At 48.3% G+C, this 21,642-nt stretch overlaps 2 protein-coding genes across 3 annotated transcripts in view; one reads left to right on the top strand and one right to left on the bottom strand.

Annotated features, from left to right (window-relative positions):
- TAF12 (TATA-box binding protein associated factor 12) overlaps positions 1-12,513 on the top strand; it is a 30,976-nt gene extending 18,463 nt beyond the window's left edge. Inside the window, exons 4-6 of the mRNA XM_008694511.2 lie at positions 4,811-4,925; positions 10,493-10,581; positions 12,038-12,513. Of these exons, the coding sequence (XP_008692733.1) occupies positions 4,811-4,925; positions 10,493-10,581; positions 12,038-12,073 (240 nt within the window). The 3' untranslated portion in view covers positions 12,074-12,513. The remainder of the gene's footprint in view (positions 1-4,810; positions 4,926-10,492; positions 10,582-12,037) is intronic.
- A 7,622-nt stretch (positions 12,514-20,135) lies between these two features.
- The window catches only part of RAB42 (RAB42, member RAS oncogene family), a 3,494-nt gene continuing 1,987 nt past the window's right edge, over positions 20,136-21,642 (bottom strand). The window contains exons 1-2 of one of the 2 annotated variants that reach the window (XM_040619129.1): positions 21,312-21,584; positions 20,136-20,691 (exon numbers count right to left, since the gene is read on the bottom strand). In XM_040619129.1, coding sequence (XP_040475063.1) covers positions 20,268-20,691; positions 21,312-21,550 — 663 coding nt within the window. In that variant the 5' untranslated portion in view covers positions 21,551-21,584 and the 3' untranslated portion in view covers positions 20,136-20,267. Of the gene's footprint in view, positions 20,692-21,311; positions 21,585-21,642 lie in introns of those variants that run through there. The other variant, XM_040619130.1, reaches the window with a different exon arrangement.

The following is a 21,642-nucleotide window of genomic DNA, read 5'->3' as shown; positions in this document are numbered from 1 at the left end:
TTAGAATTAGATTATGAAAGTAATTTTTTCCTTTCCTTTGTAAAGGCATTGCTCCATGTCTCTGAAAAACCTATTAAGAAATCTTATGCTGGGTGCCTGGCTGGCTCAGTCCATAGAGCATGCGACTCTTGATCTCAGGGTCATGAGTTCAAACCCCACGTTCAGCATGGAGCCTGCTTAAAAAAAGAAAGAAATCTCATGCTATTCTGATCCCAGTTTTTTTAGAGTCTTTCTTTTTTTTTTATTCTGAATTTTCATATGAGCCTTAATATATATCTTTTTTCATTTGTTGTGCTGGGTTCGGCACTTACTTTTATATTGGGGACTTGAGTGCCTTTTGTATATTTTGTATATTTTGGGATTTGGAGTTTCTTATTATTGTCTGCTTGCCTTTGCTGAGGAATATATAATGACAGGGAAAAGAAAAACAGATTACAGGGGCACCTGGGTGGCTCAGTTCTTAAGCATCTGCCTTCGGCTCAGGGCGTGATCCTGGAGTCCTGGAATCGAGCCCCACATCAGGCTCCTCTGCTGGGAGCCTGCTTCTTCCTCTCCCACTCCCCTTGCCTGTGTTCCCTGTCTTGCTGGCTGTCTCTCTGTAAAAAGAAAAAAAAAACCAGATTACAAAAATAGTATAACTTCATTTTTATTTTTTTAACCAGAGGAAAAATATTTGCTCTCTTTGTGGGGGGAGGTGTGTTTGAGGCAGCAGTTTTATTGAGATATAATTCAATATACCATAAAATTCATTCATTTGAAATGTACAGTTCAGTGGTGGTTAGTCTCGTCACAGAATTGTGCAACTTTCAACACAGTCTTTTTTTTTAACATATAATGTATTATTAGTTTCAGAGGTAGAGTTCAGTGATTCATCAGTTGCATATAACACCCAGAGCTCATTACATCTCGTGCCCTCGTTAATGCCCATCACCCAGTTACTCCAGTCCCCCAACCACCTCCCCTCCAGCAACCCTCAGTTTGTTTCCTATAATTAAGAGTCTCTTATGGTTTAACACAGTCATTTTTAGAACATTTTCCTCACCCCTGAAAGAAGCCCATACCTATTAGCAGTCACTCCCATTTTTTCCCAACCCCCACAGTGCTTAAAGCAACTAACTACTAATTTACATTCTGGCCTCTTCTGGACATTTCAGATAGATGGAGTCATATGATATGTGATGTTTGTGACTGCTTTCTTTCACTTAGTATAATGTTTTTAAAGTTCATATTGTAAGGGGTATGAGTATCTCATTTATTTTTATGGCGGAATACTCTTCCATTGTACGGACATACTGTATTTTGTTTAACCATTCATCAGTTGATGGGTTGCATCCACTTTTTGGTTATTATGAATAATGTTGCATGAACATTCACATGCAACTTTTATTTGTATTTTCTTTATTTTTTTAAATTTGTGTATAAATTTTTATGTGGAAATATGTTTTCATCTTTCTTGGTGTGATATACTTCGGGGTGGAATTTGGAGTCATGTGGTAACTATGTTTTTCCTTTGAGGAACTGCCTGTTTTTCAATGCTGCATCCTTTTACATTCCTCCCAGCAGCATGTGAGATTTCCATTCTCTTATATTAGTTTTTTGATAATTTCTTCTCTGTTTTTGCTCTTTCATTTTTTTTTTAAGATTTATTTATTTGAGAGAGAGCATGCATGATGGGGGGAAGGAGCACAGGGCGAGAATAGCCAAGCAGACTCCCGCTGAGCACAGAGCTGGACTCGGGGCTCGATGATGAGATCAGGACCTGAGCTGAATCCAAGAGTTGTACGCTTAACCAACTGAGCCACCCAGATGCCCCATCTCCTTCATTTTGTAATGACCATTGGTTGAATAGTGAATCTTCTGTACTGATCCTTTTAGGTTTTTTTTGTCTTTGCTCTCCTATTTTTCATTTCCTTGAAATTCTTTTTTTGTTGTTAAGATTTTCTTTATTTGTCAGAGAGAGAGCACAAGCAGGGAGAGTGGCAGGCAGAGGGAGAAGCAGACTCCCCGCTGAGCAAGGAGCCTGACGGGACTTGATCCCAGGACCCTGGGATCATGATCTGAGCTGAAGACAGATGTTTAGCTGACTGAGCCAGCCAGGTGCCCCTAATTGGTCCTTTTTATCCTCAAGCCACTCTGTTCTTATTTTATGGTTATAATGTCTTTTCTTACCTTTCTCTCTGAGGAATTACATTTTTTGACATTTTCTTTTCCTTGCATTATCTTAATGTCTTCTGGGTCCCTTTTTTCTGCTTCGGTTTGTTTATTTTCTTTTTAGTGTTGGAGATTTTCTTCACATGTTTGGTGTTCTTGACTATTTGCTCTTAAAGACTGAGCCACTAAAAAACTGATTTGAAGCAAAACTTAGTGACTGATGGGCTTTGCATTCAGTAATGTACTGGCAAATGTTTAGCAACCAACTCTGTAGAGAAAAACACCTAATTTTTAACATTTCCTAATTTTTATGATGTAAATATTCCCAATATGCCCTATTTTAAGCTATCAACATTTTACTGAATTCGAGATTGTGAAGAAATGCATATAATTAATTGGCTTTTGTGAGCTCCACTCAGCCAGTTTTAGTAAACCACTGGCTTCACTTCAGAATAATTTGTCCACAAGTCAGCCTTCTTATAGGGGGATTCTCTACATGTCAGCATCTGTAAGTCTTTTCTCTGGAGTTGTTTAGCATCTCCAGAGAAAAATCCTCCAGGCTCCTATCTGGAGGGTTTATCTCTAGCTTCTGACATTCTAGGAGAAAAACAAGAGAGTGAGGCTGTGTCTGTACTTTTCCTCTGTTGTGTCGGTGTATTTTAATCCAGAGCCATGCCTTTTTAGTTCTCTCTCCTTTTCAGTTCTCTCTCTCTCTTTTTTAATATTTTATTTATTTATTTGAGAGAGAGAATGAGCAGTGGGGAGGGGCAAAGGTATAGGGAGAGAGAGAAACAGATTCCCTGCTGAGTAGGAAGCCTGATGCGGGACTTGATCCCAAGACCTGGAGACCATGACCTGAGCGGAAGGCAGATGCTTAACTACTGAGCCACTCAGGGGCCCCAGCCTATTCAGTTCTCTACGGAATAAACCTACTGTGTTCTGGGTCAGGTTATGTGTGAGGAGGAGTCACTTGGCTGCTTTTGGAGTATGGGGGCGTGGGGACTAGTCTGTATATAGACATTTAATAATTTCTCAGTTTTTAGTTCCATGCCTTGGCCCAATCTTCTGTGATAAACGGCACTTCCAGAACCTGGATCTTTTAGGGATAGCAGGGGGGAAATCAGGTCAATTCTCATTGGTGTCCGCTCGGTGAGCCCCTGTGTTGTACCTTCCATCTGCTAGGTCAGATCCCACTTTTCCTCTGTTATCTCTTTGGCAAAAATTTACTTTAAAAATTTATTGGAGGAATGCCTGGGTGACTCAGTCGGTTAGACATCTGCCTTCGGTTCGGGTCATGATTCCAGGGTCCTGGGATTAAGTCCTGCATCAGGTGCCTGGCTCAGCAGGGGAGCCTGCTTCTCCCTCTGCCTGCAGCTCCCTCTGTTTGTGCTCTGTCTCTCCTGCTCTCTCTGTCTCTCAAATAAATAAATAAATAAAATCTTTTTAAAAAGTTTATTGAATTCTCTTACCTATTAAGTTTTTCTCTCCTGTTTTTATTGTCTTTATGGATTTATATGTCTTTTTTTCCTTTACTATTATTTTAGTGCATTTAGGGAAGGAGAGGAGGTCATTTTTGGAATTGATCTGCCATGTTTAATCAGAAATCTCTCCATTAGGGGCTGCTTGGCTGGCTCAGTTGGTAGAGCATGCAACTCTTGGTCTTGGGGTAGTGAATTCAAGCCCCATGTTGGGCATAAACCTTACTTCTTCTTTCTTTTTAAGATTTTATTCATTTATTTGAGAGAGAATGTGTGAGAGAGAGCATAAGCAGGGGGGAGGGACAGAGGAGAGGGAGAAGCAGGCCAGGACCCTGGGATCACAACCTGAGCCAGAGGCAGACGCCCAACCAACTGAGCCACCCAGGCGCCCCTAGAGCTTACTTTAAAAAAAAAAGAAAGAAAGAAATCTCTCCATTAGATGGTATCCATTTGGTTTCATAGGAAAGATGACAGTTCAATAATAGTCTAGCCAAATAAGTAATGTCTATCCATGGTTGTAATTTTATTTTATTTTTGGTCAGCAGAGGAAGCCATGGGGAATGTATTGACTGATGAAAATTCCAGTGTTTTTCACGTAGATTTTTAGCTTCAGAATTCTGACTTTACTCTTCACGTAGTCCAGGATAATTGATAACGAAGTGGAGAGAACACAGGTTTTGGACATGGAACCTTGAAGTCAAATCCTGGTGCCACTGCTAGCAGTCGCAAGGCCATGAGTCAGCACCCTTCTGTATAGAAGGAGAATAAAATCCATGCCCCACTTTTTTCACAGGATTAGTATAAGGACTCGGTGAGATTAATGGAAATAAAAATGCTTTAGGAGACTGTGAATGAGGAAGTATAATGATTCACTTTTGTTTTCCCACCTAATTCTGAAGAAAATATGAGCGTGAGGGATCGGGCTGGTTGATCCCTCTAGGCAGAAAGTATAGAGAGTAACGTCCTCAGAAACGTGTGGGTTGCACTCAACCTGCCTAATGAGTTGTTGTGTTTCTGGTGTTGTCCTCACTCCTCGTCCTCACCTTAGCCCAAATGCTGGTTCCAGGCCTCCTAATAGAAAGCCTAACTAAATATGTGATTCCAGCAGACACAGTTGTCCCAGCAACAGGAGCCTGCTCTGCCAATGTCATGGTTACTCTTCCCCCTTTTGTCTTCCCCAGATGCTGCTGCAGATTGCTGATGATTTTATCGAGAGTGTGGTGACAGCAGCCTGCCAGCTTGCTCGGCATCGCAAGTCCAGCACCCTGGAGGTGAAGGATGTCCAACTGCATCTCGGTATGTCGTCCGTTTCTCCCTGAGGCATCTACACTATCGCTCCTTCAGGACCACCGGGAACATGTAGTCAGAGGAACCTTCATGTCAGGATTAGACTTTTGGGCTCTGGGATAGATGAATTCATTCAACAGTAGCATCACCTAGAGAAGGGAAATCCATTCGTGGTCAGGAGAATGAGCCCAGGCATTGGATCACCTTGTCCTTCCTACTTACTTTCTTTTAGAGCCTGTTTCCTCATTTGTAAAGTGGAGATCATATCCTTACAGAGTGATCATGGGCATTACGGGTTATATTTGTCAGGTAACCAGCTCGGGGCCTGGCACAAAGTAAGAGTTTTGTAAATGTAGCTATTATGTCTCTACCATTTAAATAATGGTGTTTCTCTTCCAGTTTTTAGCCTATTTATCCATTCCCTCCCCAAATTGTAATCATAAAGTACATATAATTTGGTATTCCGTTTTTCTACTTAACAGACACTAAATTCAAGCTAGGATTCTTCTGAGAGATACTTGTCTAACATCAATAACCACCATCACTTGAGAAATGAATAAGCCCCCCCTGCATTGGTTACAGTGTGCTCAAAAGAAAGTGAACAATTTTGCGAGTACAGAGATAATCAGGCCAACTGAATGAGGCAGAAGATATTAAGGGATTCAGTATAGATCAGCCCATGAGTGATTACTGAAAGGCTTCCTTCCCGATGACAGGAAGATATGGCTTGGGAGGTACTGGTAGTCTTGGTGGAGTAAGTAACACACTTCTGGTTAACGTTGCTAGTATTAATAACAGAGGACAGATATTCCAATTATCTATTATTAGGTAACAAACTTAAAATGATAACAGTGGCTTAAAACAATAACAATCATTGATTTTGTTCATATGTCTGGGGGTTCACTGGGCTTACCTAGGCAGTTTTGCTGAGGGTCTCTTCATGTGATTAAAGTCCGGTGGTAGCTGGGGCTGAGATTGTTTTGAAGAAAGATGTGTTAGTCTCCTAGGGCTGCTGTAACAAAGTGCCACAAACCAGGGAGCTTAAAACAACAAAATTTATTCTCTCACATTTCTGGAAGCCAAAAATCTACAGTCAGGGTATCAGGAGGGCCACGATCCCTCCAGTGCTTCTATGAAGAATCCTAGAATCCTTCCTTGCCTTTTCCTAGCTGCTGCTGGTGGCTAGCAGTCCTTGGCGTTCTCTGCATATAGTTGCATCACTCCGTGTATGCCTCAGTCTTCATGTGGCCTTCTCCCCTGTGTGTGTCCCTCTCTCTCTCTTCTCCTCTTGTAGGATGCTAGTCATACAGGATTAAGGGCCCACCCTACTCCTGTACAACCTCATCTTAATGAATCGTATCTGCAATAACCCTATTTCCAGTATATTCTGAGGTATTGGAGGTAGGACTTAAACATGTCTTTTTGTGAGGGACACAGTTTGACCCATGACAGAGTTTCATCATGTCCAAGTCTGATACTGGGGCTAGAAAGTCTCAGAAAGCTGGGATTCCAGGGGCACCTGAGTTACACAGTTAGTTAAGTGTCCAGCTCTGGCTCAGGTTGTGATCTCATGGTTGTGAGATCAAGCCCCGAGTCAGACGCAGCAAGGAGTCTGCTTGAGATTCTTTCTCCCTCTCCCTCTGCCCCTCCTGCTCATGCTCTCCCTCTTTCTCTCTCTCAAATAAATCGTAAAAAAAAAATAAATAAACAAACAGACAAAAAACCTGGGCCTCCACAGGTCTCCCTCTCTCTGCAGTCTCTCGACACGGTCTCATCCTGTGCAGTCCCAGGATAGTTGGACTTCTTACATGGTAGCTGAAGGCTCCCAGGATGCGTGTCGCATTACTACCTGGCAGAAACTGCGTGGCCTTTACTAACCCAGTGTCTAAAGTCACACAGCATCACTCCTACTGAATTCTATTCTTTTTTCCCCCTAAAGATAGATAGGTAGGTAGGTAGGTAGATGATAGATAGATAGATAGATAGATAGATAGATAGATAGATAGATAGATTTCTTGTGTGGAGGGGAGAGCACACAAGCAGGGGGAGAGTACGAGGGAGAAGGAGGAGAGAAGCAGACTCTCCACTGAGCTTGGAGCCTGACAACACAGGGCTCCATCTCATGACCCTGAAATCATGACCTAAGCCGAAATGAGGAGTCAGGCGCTTTACCAACTGATCCACCCAGGCGCACCCTGAATTCTGTTCTTTGAGGCTATCACAAAGATCTGGCCAGGGTCAAGGGGAGGGAACATAGGCTCCACTTCTTGATGGGAGGCATGGAAGGGAATTTGCAGACATGTTTTAAAACCATCACAAAGCAAATGGATAGAGACAGAAAGTAGAATGGTGGTGACAAGGGGCTGCAGGACGGGAAATGAGGACTTATTTAATATGTACAGAGTTTCAGTTTGAGATGATGAAAATGTTTTGGAGATGGATAGTAGTAATGGGTGCACAACAGTGTGAATATGCTGAATGCCACCGAACTATATACTTAAAAATGGTTAATAAATGGTAAATTTTATGTATATTTTGCCGCAAAACCCCCCCACACAACAGATTATATTACTCTGAGAGTTTAGCATTTCTATTTTTAAAATATTTCATATTTTAATTATTGAAACTAAAATTGGAATACTAATTTATTCATTAAGGGTGAGAAGTAATTATCGCAGCGACAAGAATGCTCGCAAGTCTGCATGGCCAGAACAGCCTGTGTAGGAGGCCTAATGGAGGCTGAATCATAATCAGAAGATTGCTTAGGGGGCATGGGATCAGAGCGTGGGGAATGAGGGAACCTGGTATTGAATGGCACCAGACCACCTAGGTCTGCTGCACACCACCACCCGTAACAAAGATAGCCTTGTCGATGGGGCTGTAAACTGTGGACACCACCTCTCTCCTGACAGACTGGGATGGGGACAGCCGGGTTTGCTTCTGACCCGATTTCCTATACTTGCGTAATTAACTAACCACCCCTTCTGGTGGACAGAGTCTTGAGAAATGTAGAAGTTCAATGACATAATGTACATGGAATGCTTTGTACAATGCTGCTTTATGCCACACATTTTTACTATACCTTTTAGTCACTAAATCGTTGTTGCTATTACATTAATATTATATGAAATATAAATGCATGCACATTTAGGGACACCTGGGTGGCTCAGTTGGTTAAGCGTTTGCCTTCGGCTCAGGCCATGATCCCGGGGTCCTGGGATCGAGCCCTCAGGGAGCCTGCTTCTCCCTCTCCTGCTGCTCCTCTCCCAGCTCGTGCTCTCTCTCAAATAAATAAATAAAATCTTTTAAAAAATGCATATTTAAATATTTTGCTACCCATACTTAACATGTGTGCATTCTTGCCCGGTAGCTACATTTTTTTTTTTTTAAGATTTAAAAAAAAATTTTTTTAAAGATTTATTTAATTTTTTTAAAGATTTTATTTATTTATTTTAGAGAGAGAATGAGCAGGGAGAAGGAAAGGGAGAGAATCTCAAGCAGACCCTACACTGAGTGAAGAGCCGGATGTGGGCTTGATCCCTTGACGCTGAAACCAAGAGTAAGATGCCTAACTGACTGAACCGCCCAGGCACCTTGGATTTATTTATTTATTAGAGAGAGAGAGAACCAAAGGGAAGGACAGAGGGAGAGGGAGAGAAAGTCTTAAGCCCACTTCTCGCTAAAGTGCAGAGCCCAACACAGGACTGAATCCCACAACCTCAAGATCATGACCTGAGCTGAAACCAAGAGTCAGTTGCTCAACTGACTGCAGCACCCAGGTGCCCCCAATATTTTATTTTATTTATTTGTTTGTTTTTTTTTTAAAGATTTTATTTATTTATTTATTTATTTATTTGACAGAGATAGAGACAACCAGCTAGAGAGGGAACACAAGCAGGGGGAGTGGGAGAGGAAGAAGCAGGCTCATAGCGGAGGAGCCTGATGTGGGGCTCGATCCCATAACGCCGGGATCACGCCCTGAGCCGAAGGCAGACACTTAACCGCTGTGCCACCCAGGCGCCCCTGTTTGTTTGTTTTTAAGATTTTTATTTATTTTTCAGAGAGAGAAGCACAAGCAAGGGGGGTAGCGGCAGGCAGAGGAAGAAGCAGGCTCCCTGCGAAACAAGGAGCCCGATCCCAGGACCCTGGGATCATGACCTGAGCCGAAGGCAGACGCCTAACTGACTGAGCCACGCAGGCATCCCAAGATTTTATTTATGTAATCTCTGCACCCGATGTGGGGCTGGAACTCACAACCCCAAGATCAAAAGTCGCACACTCCACCACCTGAGTCAGCCAGGTGCCCCACTACTCTCTTTCTTTAAAGAGACTTTGCAGATCCGTATCCTGATCCACTTCGTGTGGATTGTAGAGTTTAATTCCCAAAGAAGAATCTCAGTGTCACTTTCAAGTACTGACAACAGATATTACTAGCAGAAGGCCTCAGCATTTTTATTTTCAAAGAAATATTGGAAGAGAACTATATATACAATTCTTCTGGAACCAAACATGAATCATTCATTCACCCAATAGTTACTGTATGTTAGACACAAAGTGTAACTATAAAACCACTAATATTCAATTTGATTTAAGTAAGTGCTGTGCCTAGGGCAAACCAGATTTGTAAAACAAATGTTTTCAGTGCTTTAGGGGAGTATGATAAAGTATGTAACTCCTTCTGAGTAGATTTATTCCCTAGAAATCTTGTGTAAGTATAATTTTTTATACTGGGTTTACTTAAAGTGCAACACACTTTCATTTGTGGGTTTGGGGGTCCGTGTAGTTATGCCAATTACTGACATAGTCGAATAAACAGAATCTCTGCCCTGTTGGAACTCCTGGCGACACTCTTACAGGGCTGATCGTATCCATTGGCACCGGGACACAGGACACAGGTATATCCATATCTCTGTGTGTTTATCCCAGGCTCTGGGATTGCATCATGCCCTGGAATGCTCGCAACACCCTATGAGCTGCTTATTACAGTTGTTACTACCGTGGAAAAGATGAAGAAACAGACCCAATGTCATCCAGCGCCACAGTGACGCAGCAGAGCTGGGACTCTGCTCTTAACTCCTGAATACTGGGAGTGCCTTTCTGCCCCTCCTCTTCCTTTGGGTTTGAGAGGGGTGACTGTGAACATAGGAGTAAGACAACCGAGGGGGCACCTGGCTCGCTCAGTCGATGGAGCGTGCGACTCTTGATCTCAGCGTCATGAGTTCGAGCCCCACGCTGGGCATGGAGCCTACCTAATAAAAAGAAAGAAAGACAACTGAAGAAACAAAGGAGTTTCCTCTTCTGTGGAGCTGCATGGAAACCTTAGGGCTCCGTGCTCACAGCCTGGACTCAGTTACTCCTTAGTCTTTGCGAGAAGATCAAATGGTGTCACTTAAAACCTTGGAGGCACCGCATGGGATTCCCCATTTGTATTCCATAGAACCCCTCTGCAGAGCTGCTGTTAATTACTACAGTTGATCGCTCAGATTAGTCCTCCCTGACCCTTTTCTGAGGGTCACACTGCACCCTGATGCTGCCTTCCCTGCCCCCTGATCTCTGTGCTGGCCTCTTCCTTACAGAACGCCAGTGGAACATGTGGATCCCAGGATTTGGCTCTGAAGAAATCCGACCCTACAAAAAGGCTTGCACCACAGAAGCCCACAAACAGGTGAGGAGCCGTCAGAACCCCAGGGCAGCCACAGCCCATCCCTATCCCTTGAGCTGTGTCTCTGAGGGAGCGCACACAGCTACGGTCCCTGCACTTGTCACTTCTTCTACACAGGAAGCTCCGCTCCCTGGACCAAAGATCAGAGAGGGCAAGAGGCAACAGGGCTCCATGGGAGAACAGTCAGTTACTTCTGTGGTACTCTCCTTTCCCACATGGCGTCTCAGTTTTTTCTTTCAACCCTGAGGGGTGTCACGTAAAGCTGTTGATTGTAGGTTCTTCTAATATGGACAATACTCAGCCCCTCCACATCTCCCTAGTGGGAGCGCTGTGCATCGTGGCTGGTTGGAGCATGGTGTGTGGCCCTCGGACGAGAGGTCAGTTTAAAGAAAGGAGAGCTAGGCCGTACTTGTGCTGGAGGGTAGCACCCAGGCTGCTGGGGCAGGCATTCTGGCCTCTGTCCCAGCTTGCCCTTTGTGCTCTGTCCCTCTGACTGCAGACCTGAGGGGTCAGTACGAGAACCTAACTCCGCTTCTGCTGTGCTACAAGTTGCCCCTGTCATCAGTCAGTCTAACAGCAATGATGGCTTCCTTTTGACAAAGTCTAAATTTAACTGGCTCCTCTGATTTGAAAAGTGAGCTTTTTGCAAGCTTGATGGACACACTTGGGTGGTTCTGGCTGAGTGTCCCATAACCTGGGATCTCTGGAGTGTATATGTTTACAGCCCTCAGAGAGAGGAAGTCCTACAGGGAAACCACCAATAGCCTGAATCGAAGGACCACAGTATTCTTCAGAAGGGAGTCCCTCCAGACAATGGATGGTCGTTTTGGCTCTGTTTCCAAATTATCCACTTTTCCTCTCTCTCTCTCTCTCAGCAAGTATCATAATATTAGGACAATCTCTTGGGCAAAAAAGTAAGCAAAGCAAATGAGTAATTTGGCCAGTGGCTGGTAATAGTAAAATTTGAAACCCATGACCTGAATGTTTCCCTGCTGGGTCGTGGTGGAAATTGTTAGTGTCCGTTTCCTTTCATTGTAGGTCATCAAGTGTGAAATATCAGCTTCCTTTTTATATGGCCACAGGGTTGGAACAGCCCTCTTCCTATTTTCTTCATCCTCAGAGAGATTAGGCTGGGGGAGCCTGGAAAATACACACTTTGATGGCCTGTCCCCTAAGTCCCCTAAAGGCAAGAGCTGTAGTCTTCTGTTTTTAACTTTTTGCCATCCTGCTAACCTCCAGCAGTTTGGGTCTTCTGGTCAATGAAGTGGATCCACTGGCCTATCTAAACATCTGTGGGGGCCCTGAAGACTTCTCTTAGGCTCAGAGGAGACGGCTGAGCTGCCCTGTGCGTGTAGGTTCCCGAGGGCTCCGGCTTGTGGTATAGACCGTGCCCCACATGGGCAACTGGGAAAGTTCCTGATTATAAGCCGTGTAATTGGTTATTTCACTCTCCTTTCAGAGAATGGCATTGATCCGGAAAACAACCAAGAAATAACACACGGAAAGGTCAGGGAATGGACAACAATGTATTTGGAGATACTTGAGCTGAGACCTCAGCCATCTCATCCTTGGATTTTTTTTTTAATGCTTTACAGAGAAGCATATATTTTTTATTAACAGTGCAGCAATATCTATAATGACTGAGAAGATCTGCCAAAAGAATAAAGCCTCCTACCCCAACTTCCAGTCCCTTTTCCCTGCCGTCTCAAAGAAGAACGATGTATCTTCCAGAGAAGATTTTATTTGTGGTTTATTATATAAGTGATTGAATATGGGACAAAACATTATGGTTTTGTTTGGTGAGACAGTATTAGCAGGATTTGTAGAGGTTTTTGTCCTTCTCCCTTCCCCTTTTCCCTGTACTTTGTAATGTCAGTGTTTATATGAATATGACTTTCATTTGCTTTTCCAGAATAAAGAAGTTATTAATCGAAAGACACAGGGTACATGGCTTACAGCCTTTGACAGGCCAGAGGGAGTTAAGAGGACAAGCAAGGATGGATGTAGTTCTCTGTCAGCAGGTGGCAGCACCATTATTCATTTCTGTGAGGAGGAAAAAACCAGGAATTTTTCTATTATTTTACTCCAAGGAAGGCCATACCATCAGTAGGAGTTCGAGTCCAGTTTCTCTGCCATAAGAATGGGGCAGAGTGACTTTCTGTCATGAACCCAAACTGAAGAGGCATCCTGGTTTTGGCAAAGCCTTTTTTGACTTGCTCTTCTGGAACTCCTGGAGTTCATCCTTGGCCCTAAGAAAGGATGGCAGTAACCTGTGGAAAGGCCCATCTGCACAGGTGCCTTGTCTGTTATTAGTTGTTGATATCCCTGATCCCAGTATTTTCACCATCATGCAGAGGAACCAGGCCCCTAAGACCTCAGGGTCATGACCTTCAGTGGCCCCAGACATCGTCCCGTCCTGAGCCCAAAATAGCCCTTGTGGATCGTGAGGGTTCCTTGGGCTTCAGAGGGCATGGCTATTCCTTCCAGGGGTCACCAGCATGGGCACATCCCCCTTGCCCTGCTTTTCACTCCCTCCCACTCGGAATTTGAGCCCAGAACCCCTCTTTTCAAGCCTCGTAGAGCTCTTGAGGCTGTGCTGATGTTTCTGTTGCTCTTGGCCAAGGTCTCAACACAGTGAGCACCCAGAGAGGCAGCCAGCCTCCCCTTCCTCCGGCATCGCCTGTTGCCAGGCACCAGGTCTCTCTTATGGCTACCACCAGGAAGAGGATGTTGAAGGGTTTCACTTTTTCCAGAACATCCCAATGCCACTGGGTGACACTCTCAAAGGATGTTCTGTTGGTGATACCAAACAGCAAAAGGCCTCCTGCCGCGTTCTGATAGTAGGAGCGAGTCACTCACCTTGACAGCCAAGAAGGAATCCAGAATTAGTTTTGAATCCTCCATGGAGGACAGAAAGGGACAAAGGAATCGGGCAGTTTCATGGAAAGAGCTGGGGGAGAGTCCAAAGTTCTCAATTCTTGATCCGCTGTGTGACAGGTAAGTGGCTTCATCTATGTTGAGTCTTGTCCCACCTGTATGTGGAAGGACTGTTCATTCAGCTAGTATTATTTAAGTATTAGATCATTCAGCAGGCTGGGCTGGGCTGGGCTTGGGCCGGGGCGGGGCAGTGGGCTACACTGAGGAATAAAAACACAGGGAGCAGTCCCGTGATAAGGTGGGTGTCAAACTGCTCTGTGCCTGGGGCGCCCGGTGGCTCAGTCAGTTAAGCCTCTGACTCTTGATTTCAGCTGAGGTTGTGATCTCGGGGTCCTGGGATTGGCCCTGTATGGGGCTCTGCACTCAGTGTGAAGTCAGCTTGAGATGTTCTTTCCCTCTGCCCATCCCCCTGCTTGCACGTGCTCTCTCTCTCTCTCTCTGTCTCTGGAATAAATGGATACATCTTTAAAACACAAACAAACCAACCTGCCTCTGTGCCTAGGGCTGCAAAGGAGAGAGAGGTTTGCAGGGTAGGGGAAGGGGTCTGAACAGCCGAGTTGAATGACTCAGGGGCAGGAGTGGAGATCTCTGAGGGAGAGAGAATCAGCTCAGGGGAAGGGGTGGAGATCTCTGAGGAAGAGAGAACTGCGTGGAAGCCAGCCCGAGGCAGTGCAGTGAGGTGCGTCATCCCAGGTTCTGCAGGGCCTCAGAGGCCCCAGCAAGAGTGGGCTTTACCCAAAAGGTAACAAGAGCCACTGAAGGATTTTAATCAGATTTGCATGGGGGAAAAGGTCACTCTGGCCAGGCAGTGGTACAAATAGCCAGGAGGGGAAGGGAGAGGACAGTGGAAGCAGAGCCATTAGAAGGCCGTCGCCTACTTGAGCACGTGGTGGTGAAGTGCAGGGCAGGGGTGAATCTGAAAGATGGTTGCGTGGCGCGCTCACAGCTTCGGCCACTGTGTGTAGGGGGGCGGGACTGGGGCATCACCGAGTGATCCGTAAGGCTTCATGTGACTTGGTGCACCCAGCCCTGGTGCAGCTCGGCCCCATCCTGGGCACGAGGCCCTCTTCCTCCTTGGCTGAGTAACCACGCCCACGCGACTGATTCCTGGAGCCTGGCCCGTGCGGAGGATCGGGCAGCAGGGCCGATGGATGCGTGTGCTCCAGTGTCCTTACAGAGGGTCCCTGGAGAGTGCTGTGCTAAGCATCTCCTGTGGATAAGCACTTTGTGTTTTCCCAGCAAGTCTGAAGAAGGAAGAACGTGACTGGTGTGTGTCACGTGCTTGAATTGTAGTATCTTTTCTAATCCCAGGTTCCCAGGAGGAAACTGAGACTTAAAGAGTTTAAGGAACTTACTCAAGGTCACACAGCTTGTGTTGGTGCCGAGGCTTCAGCCAAGTCCATCCGACTCTGGAGCCTGCACTCCTAACTCTGCCCTCACTGTCTCCCTAAGTCCTGGAGAGACAAGATGGGGGTGACCAAGAACAGCATATGCAAAGGCGCAGAGGTGTACAGAAGTCAGTGTGGCTCAAGAACAAGGTGTAGCAGTGGGAGAGGATGGCCAGAGACAAACAGGATGTGAGCTCAGGAGGTGGACAGCTCGCAGGCATCGTGGCAAGGTCCAGCGCCCGGGCTTCAGAGGCTGGTGTGTGTGTGTATGTGTGTGTGTGTGTCTGTCTTGCAGGAGTGGGACGGCTGGTCTTGGGCTTCCCATCCCTCTTTAGCCTGACCAATACCTTTTTTTTTCTTTTTTTAAAGATTTATTTATTTATTTTACAGAGAGAGAGAGAAAGCGAGAGCAGAGGGAGAGGGAGAGGGAGAGAGGAACTCAAGCAGACTGTCTGAGCTCAGAGCCCAATATGGGGCTTGATCTCACAACCCTGAGATCATGACCTGGGCTGAAATCAAGAGTCAGACACTCAACCAACTGAGCCATGCAGGTGCCCCTGAGTAATACCTTTCTTAACCGTTGGACATTTTAGGGCTAATAGAAAGACTCCATCTGGTTAGAGGATTCTGGTGCTAAAAACAGGCATATAAACAAAAAGTTTGAAAACCGTGCAGGTGCTAGGGACCAGTGGAGTTTTAGGTGGAGGACTGATGGGATTGTGTTTACATGTTAAAAGCCTTGTTCTGGCTGCCAGCTTGGAGAATGGAGTTGGAAACAGGTGGGAGGGGACCAGCCAAGAAGTTGCTGTAGTTAATTCGGACTGAAAGTAAAGGAATATGGCATGTGAGGTTTTCCCGAGAAAGTATTAGCCAAAAGATAGAGGTAGAGGGTGGTCGCAACAAACCGGGTGAGTTTTGAGGACACAGAAGGAGCCACCTGGGACCAGAAAGCCATCCTGAAAAGTCCCCTGTGCCTACATGAGGGAAAGCAGGGAGGAGGAGGCCAGACGTGGACTGAAGCCTTACAGTTACCTGTAGTTAGAAAAGGCCCCAGCATCAGCCAGTGAGCCCCATATCTTACGGGTAAGAACATCAAAGTCTGGAGAGGTCATTCTGATGCTTCTGAGGTCCCTGGGCAGGCCGGGACTCAGACCTGTGTTCTTGGTCCATCGTCCACACTTCTCCTGGGAGCCCTGGCCTTGAAGCGCTACAGTCCAGTGGGACAAAATGATGAGAGACAACAGAGCCTGAAATCTCCAGGTGCCCTGAGGCTCGGAGAAGGAATTGATACATTCGGTTGGGCCAAGCCTTGAAGGACGAACAGAGTTTTGACAGAGAGGAAGGACATTCCAGACAAGGGACCGACACATGAAAGACCCAAAGGGAGCTTGTTAGCAGAAGGAACTTAACACTTACTGGGCACTTAACACATGGCATCCTATTTAATCCTCCCACAAAGCTGTGGGGTAGGAATTGTTCTCATTTTACCATGAAGACCGAGGCTCAGAGGTAGAGGACAGGGACTGGGCTCCCACCCAGACATCTTCAGTTCCAGGCTGTGTGTGGAGGGCAGAATGGGTCTTCCCTCTTCACCCACTAAGTTTCAGTGGCTCCCAGAATGGGCAGGGTCTTCAGAAAGGCTCCCATGGTGGTAGACTGGCTCCGTGCCTTCAAAAGGGCAAAAGGCTGGATCCAGGCCTCGAAGCCTGCCCTTGTCAAAGCTGCTGTGGCTGGAGGGTTTAGCCAGGGTGCTGCTTTGGAGAGGGAGTTTTGCTTGCTCAGAAGAGTCTAGGGATAGACCTGAAGGGACTAGTCTGGAACTTCACTCGTAGTACAGAAGCAGAACCCAGTTCACATCTCCAGAGGCAGGTCACGATCTTTAAGAACTTTGTTAGAGTCTGGAATCCTTGGTATTTCCCCACAGTGTTTACTTTGGTAGTGTCTGTTCCATTATGGTGATGAATAAAACCCCCTCAGTGGAAGAAGGGGACTTCCATTTTGTGAATTCCTACTGTGTGACCAGCACAGTCTTTGATTTCTCATCTCATCCTTTCTAAAACCCTGTGATTAGGTATTACTATCCTCGTTTTCCAGAGGAGTCCACTGAGGCTTAAGATGAAGTGAGTTCCCCAGGGTCCCACAGTTACACATAGTGGAGCCAGAAGTCAAACCTAGGCTTGACTGCAAAGCCCACCGTAATTTAGGCAGCTGGGATGATGCTCTGGTTAAGAAGAAGTGATACTTATCTGAGTGTCGCAAGCCAGTCCGCTCACCCAGGGAGAGGGGAGAGGGCTGGGGCCATCCAGGGGAAGGAAAACAGCACGTGCAAAGCCCAGGGCTGCAGGTGGGTCGGAATTTGTCAGGGAAAAGGAGGGGGAAAGGCAGCACGCACCACCTCTGGAAGGGCCAGGACTGTGGGGAGACAATTTGAATTCTAGGAGGGGAGCACTGTGGATGCTGAATCAACAGGGGACACCCTACAGGCCTCAAGAGGGGCAGCACAATCTCCACTCGAGACCACGGGGCCTGGGCCCTGAACTGTGACAGCAATGGTACTCCATGGGGTGGGGGCTGAGCTGGCAGGTGGGCCTGCCCCCTCCACTGCTCTTCTCTGCTTTTCCTCTAGCCAGTGGGCTGGGCAGGGCTGCTTCCTACTGCTGCCGGAATCCTACCCATCAAAGGCACTTGCAGTCTCCAGAGGGTTTGCTACACTACGAGGGGCTTGTGAGGGTGGGACCAGAGCCCCGAGGCACGAGGTAGGACCTTCCGGGCCTGGCCCGAGGTGGTGGATGAGGCCTGGGTTCACCAGCTGAGCCACATCAGTTTCCCATCCTGGACTTTAGGTCCCTGTCTGTGAAATGAATAAGCTCAGCCCCACCTCGTAAGATTGCTTCGAGTTAATAATAAGCCATAGAAAGAGCCTACAATGCATGAGCTCACGTGTGTGGTAGGAATTCACATAATACCTCATTTAATCCTCACAACAACCCTGTGAGACAGAAACTACTGTTCTCCCCATTTTACAGATGGGGAAACTGAGGCTGAGGAGCATTAGAGATGTATGACTGCAGCCTGCTGACAGTGGGTAACATCTTCTTCTTGGAGATGGACCCAGCCTTGGGTGGGCCTGGGCTGGTTCTCCAGTGCCCAGCCAGGATTTGGACAGAGGAGAAGGTCAGTTTTTTCTTCCTGTCTTCAGGGATTTGGGGAGGTTTTGAACTCCTGACAGCAACCCACCTCCACCAGCAGGACCAGCTGCTCATCTCCCAAACAAGCTTTGGCTTACACTATCCTCTGTTCAGGAAAGCTCTGGGAGATAAGAAACCACAGACCCAGCTGAAGGTCACTCCCTGCTTCTTCACTTACTCTAGCTGCTCAGATCTCCAGTAAATTCCTAGAAAGAGTCCAGCTCTTTCCTTGTTCCTTGCCTCGGGGCTTCTCCCTCTGCTCACTGGCTTCAGTTAACCTGCTCACTGGGCCTTCGTCTGCACATCAGTAAAATGGAACAATAGTATCTACCTCACACGGACATAAGTATTCAGTGCTGGCCACCGTTCCTTCGGCCCAGACCTCCGCTCTTAGCTTCACCCATCTTCTCTCTCCCCTGCGCTCAGCTCCAAAGTCATCTCCTCAGGGAGGCCCTCCCTGACCAACCGCTCTAAAGCAGTCAGTCCCATCTCTCTCAGCCCTGTCTCCAGGATCTGTGGGCTTCACAGCACTTACAACTGGAAACATTTAGTTCACTTATTTACTCATTTTTTCTCTCTCCCACTAGAATGTCAACCCCAGGAGGGCTTTTCTGTCATGTTCACTACTGCATCCTCAGAGCCCAGAACAGAGTAGATGCTTATTATTAAAACAAAAAACGATGAAGGAATGATAACATTCTCAAAAACAAGTCATTTCCCTCTCCCTCTCCAAGCTTCCCCATTGGTGAAATGAGGGTAACCTGCCAACCTTGCCAGACTAAGGATGAGTGATGATGTTTTAAGAGAGGAGACAGTGCACAAGGAGACCCACCCCGGCCCGGCCCCGTGGGGAGGAAGCTAAGAAACCCACCCTGACTGGAAACCTCCCAAGAACCCTCGGAAGAAAGGATTGTCAGTCACATGATACTGAGGAGGACTCTGAGACCGAGTAAGTCCCCAGGTCACAAAGTGAGTGAAGTGGTTGTGCTCTTTTTTGCTGTGGAACTGTCCTTGCCCTTCCCGTGCCCACTGGCACAATGACAACCCCTCTGCACCTGCTGAGAGTCTTACCAACATAAACACCATCTCCAGGAAGCCTTCCCTGATTACCTAGCTGTTCCTGTTCCCCAGGAGGCAATTTCTGAGATGAGGATTAGTGAGCAGACATTGATTAGAGGATTCCTGAGATCAATATCCGCTTGGGGGAGGAAGGGAGGGAAGTGGGACTGAGCAGAGGGTGAATTTAGCTGTAATGTAAGAACAATGGCTTCAATCAGCCCCAGGAAGAGTGATGAAGCTGGGTTTGACCTTCAGAGCTGGGGCAAGAGAGCCAGGCCTTTAAACACTCACTCCCCACCCCCCAACAGATTCAACAGAGCAACACTGGATGTGGGCAGCCCTGAGCGGTAGGCAGTTCCCAGAGGATGCTGTGAGCCCACCATCATCACCATCGCAGGCAGCACTCCCAGCAGCTGGGGGAGGGGGGATACCGGGGTGGGGGTAGAAGGCTGGGGGTTCTTCAGCCCTGAAGGGACATCTTGGTGGCTAATCACAGTGTCCACTATGTGCCCAACCTAGGAGCTGCTCGCTTGCCTTCATCCCTGCCTCCCAGATCCAGATCCAGCACCCGGCCTTGGAGTAGGGGCACTGGGCAGCAACCCTGAGTTTCAGGGCACACATTTAAGACTCATCCAAGTCTGAGGACCTAAGGAAGCTCCCAGGTAGGCTTGCCCCAAAATCCCCTGCCCAGTCCTCGCCTGTGCTGCCGCGTCCAGACTCGGTGCGTCTCAGCGTCAGGGCTCGGGAGCACTGCCAGAAATGTCAGGTTCTTGTATTCAGCTCTTACCGTAGGGCTGGCTCTGGCTGAGCGTGTCCCCCATCCATTTCTCATCATGCCCACACCCCCCCCACCGTGGCAAGGTCTTTTATGAGCCCCACTGACAACTGAGGAAACAGGCTGAAGGACACGAAGCTGCACACCTGGCTTCTTAGAGCTTTCTGGCAGAAAGGGGCTAAACTCTGAAACCCCAAAATCCAGGAGGTGTGACTGCTCGGATACTGTTTATATTAATCCTTTGGATACATCCTGCCCTTTGCTCTCCAGAAAGGTACTGACACTCCCCATCCCAGCAGCACTTCTGAGGTTGCCGCTGCTTCAACCCTTTCCCTCCCAGAGTCAACACTGGCATGGACCTGGGGGCTGCTTCCTGGGGGGGCCGCTGGGGACTTGGGTCTTGTGGATGAGCCGGATGCCCCCCCAGTCCTCCTGCAGCTGGATGTCCCCCTGCTCCAGGGCCTGCTGGATGGCGTCAGCAAGGGTGTCGAAGGCCAGGTCCACATTGCAGTTATTTTTGGCGGAGGTCTCCATGAAGGCCATGCCCAGGGAGGCAGCCAGCGCCTCCGCCTCCTGGGCTGAGACACAGCGGGTGCTCTGCAGGTCACTCTTGTGGCCGACCAGTAAGAAGATCACCTTGTGGGGGCCCTGAGTGGCCATGACCTCCTGGTGCCAGTCGCAGATATGTTCAAAGGACTTCCTGTTTGTCACATCAAAGACCAGTAGGACACCCACCACATTCCGGTAAAAGGACCTGGTGATGCACCTGAAGGAGGGGGAGTGAGCTGGGAGAGGGGTAGGCCTTCCAGGCGCCCCTCAGACGCAGGACTTCCCCGCGGGCACCGCCTGCCTCACCCGCCCCCAGCTCATTTCCCACCGCCGGCTTCTCTGCGCTTCTGTCTCTCCCGCGGAGTGCCTGCGCCTCGGCCAGGGAGCAAGTTCCACCCACATCCTCTCTGGACCATTCCCCCATTCCTGGAGGAAGCAGGGCGTTTTCCTCAAGGCAGATTTTTGCTTCCCGTTCTCTGCCTGGCGAACTCCTTCCAGGCCGCCCCAAACCTCTCTTCCTTTCCAAGCTCCCTGACACCTCCCGCTCTGCTCCGGGGGGCTCTCTCAGCAGCCGGGTCACCCATCCCTCCAGGTCTCCGTGGCAGGGCCCTTGCTCCGTCCCAGCGCCAGGTCTCAGGCCTCTGGCTGGGCGTCTTGCCCCCCTGCCCCCCCCCCGCATCTGTGGGACGAACCACTCCACGTGGAGGGCCAGAGACCAGGGCAGGGGCTCCCAGACCTGTACCCGGGCCACTGAGGCCGAGCCCTCGGGGAACCGCCATGGAGGCGGGGCGGGGGGCACTGCCCGCCCCCCAGGTCCCTGGCCCGCCCGGCCCGCACCTGAAGCGCTCGTGGCCCGCCGTGTCCCAGAGCTGCAGCTTGACCCGCGGCCCGGCTCGCAGCTGCAGCTTGCGGCTGTAGAACTCGACGCCCACCGTGGGCGCCCACTCGGGCTCGGGCTCGGGCTCTGGGGCACCGGGCTCGCCCGCCACGTAGCGCCGCAGCAGCGACGTCTTGCCCACCGCCGCGTCCCCCAGCAGCGCGATCCGGAACTGGTAGCTGCAGCCCCCCGCTGACATGGCCCGCGTCTCGCAGCCCGGCCGCGCGGCAGCCCAGCCGCCCCGCCGCCCGAGGCCAGCCGTCCAGCCCAAGGCCAGCCGCCCCGCCCCGC

This window comes from Ursus maritimus, unplaced genomic scaffold, assembly GCF_017311325.1.
Source record: "Ursus maritimus isolate PB19 unplaced genomic scaffold, ASM1731132v1 scaffold_32, whole genome shotgun sequence".
In the NCBI taxonomy this organism is placed as follows: Eukaryota; Metazoa; Chordata; class Mammalia; order Carnivora; family Ursidae; genus Ursus; species Ursus maritimus.
The sequence above is the reverse complement of the archived record's forward strand: the minus strand, read 5'-3'. Positions and strand labels throughout refer to the sequence as shown.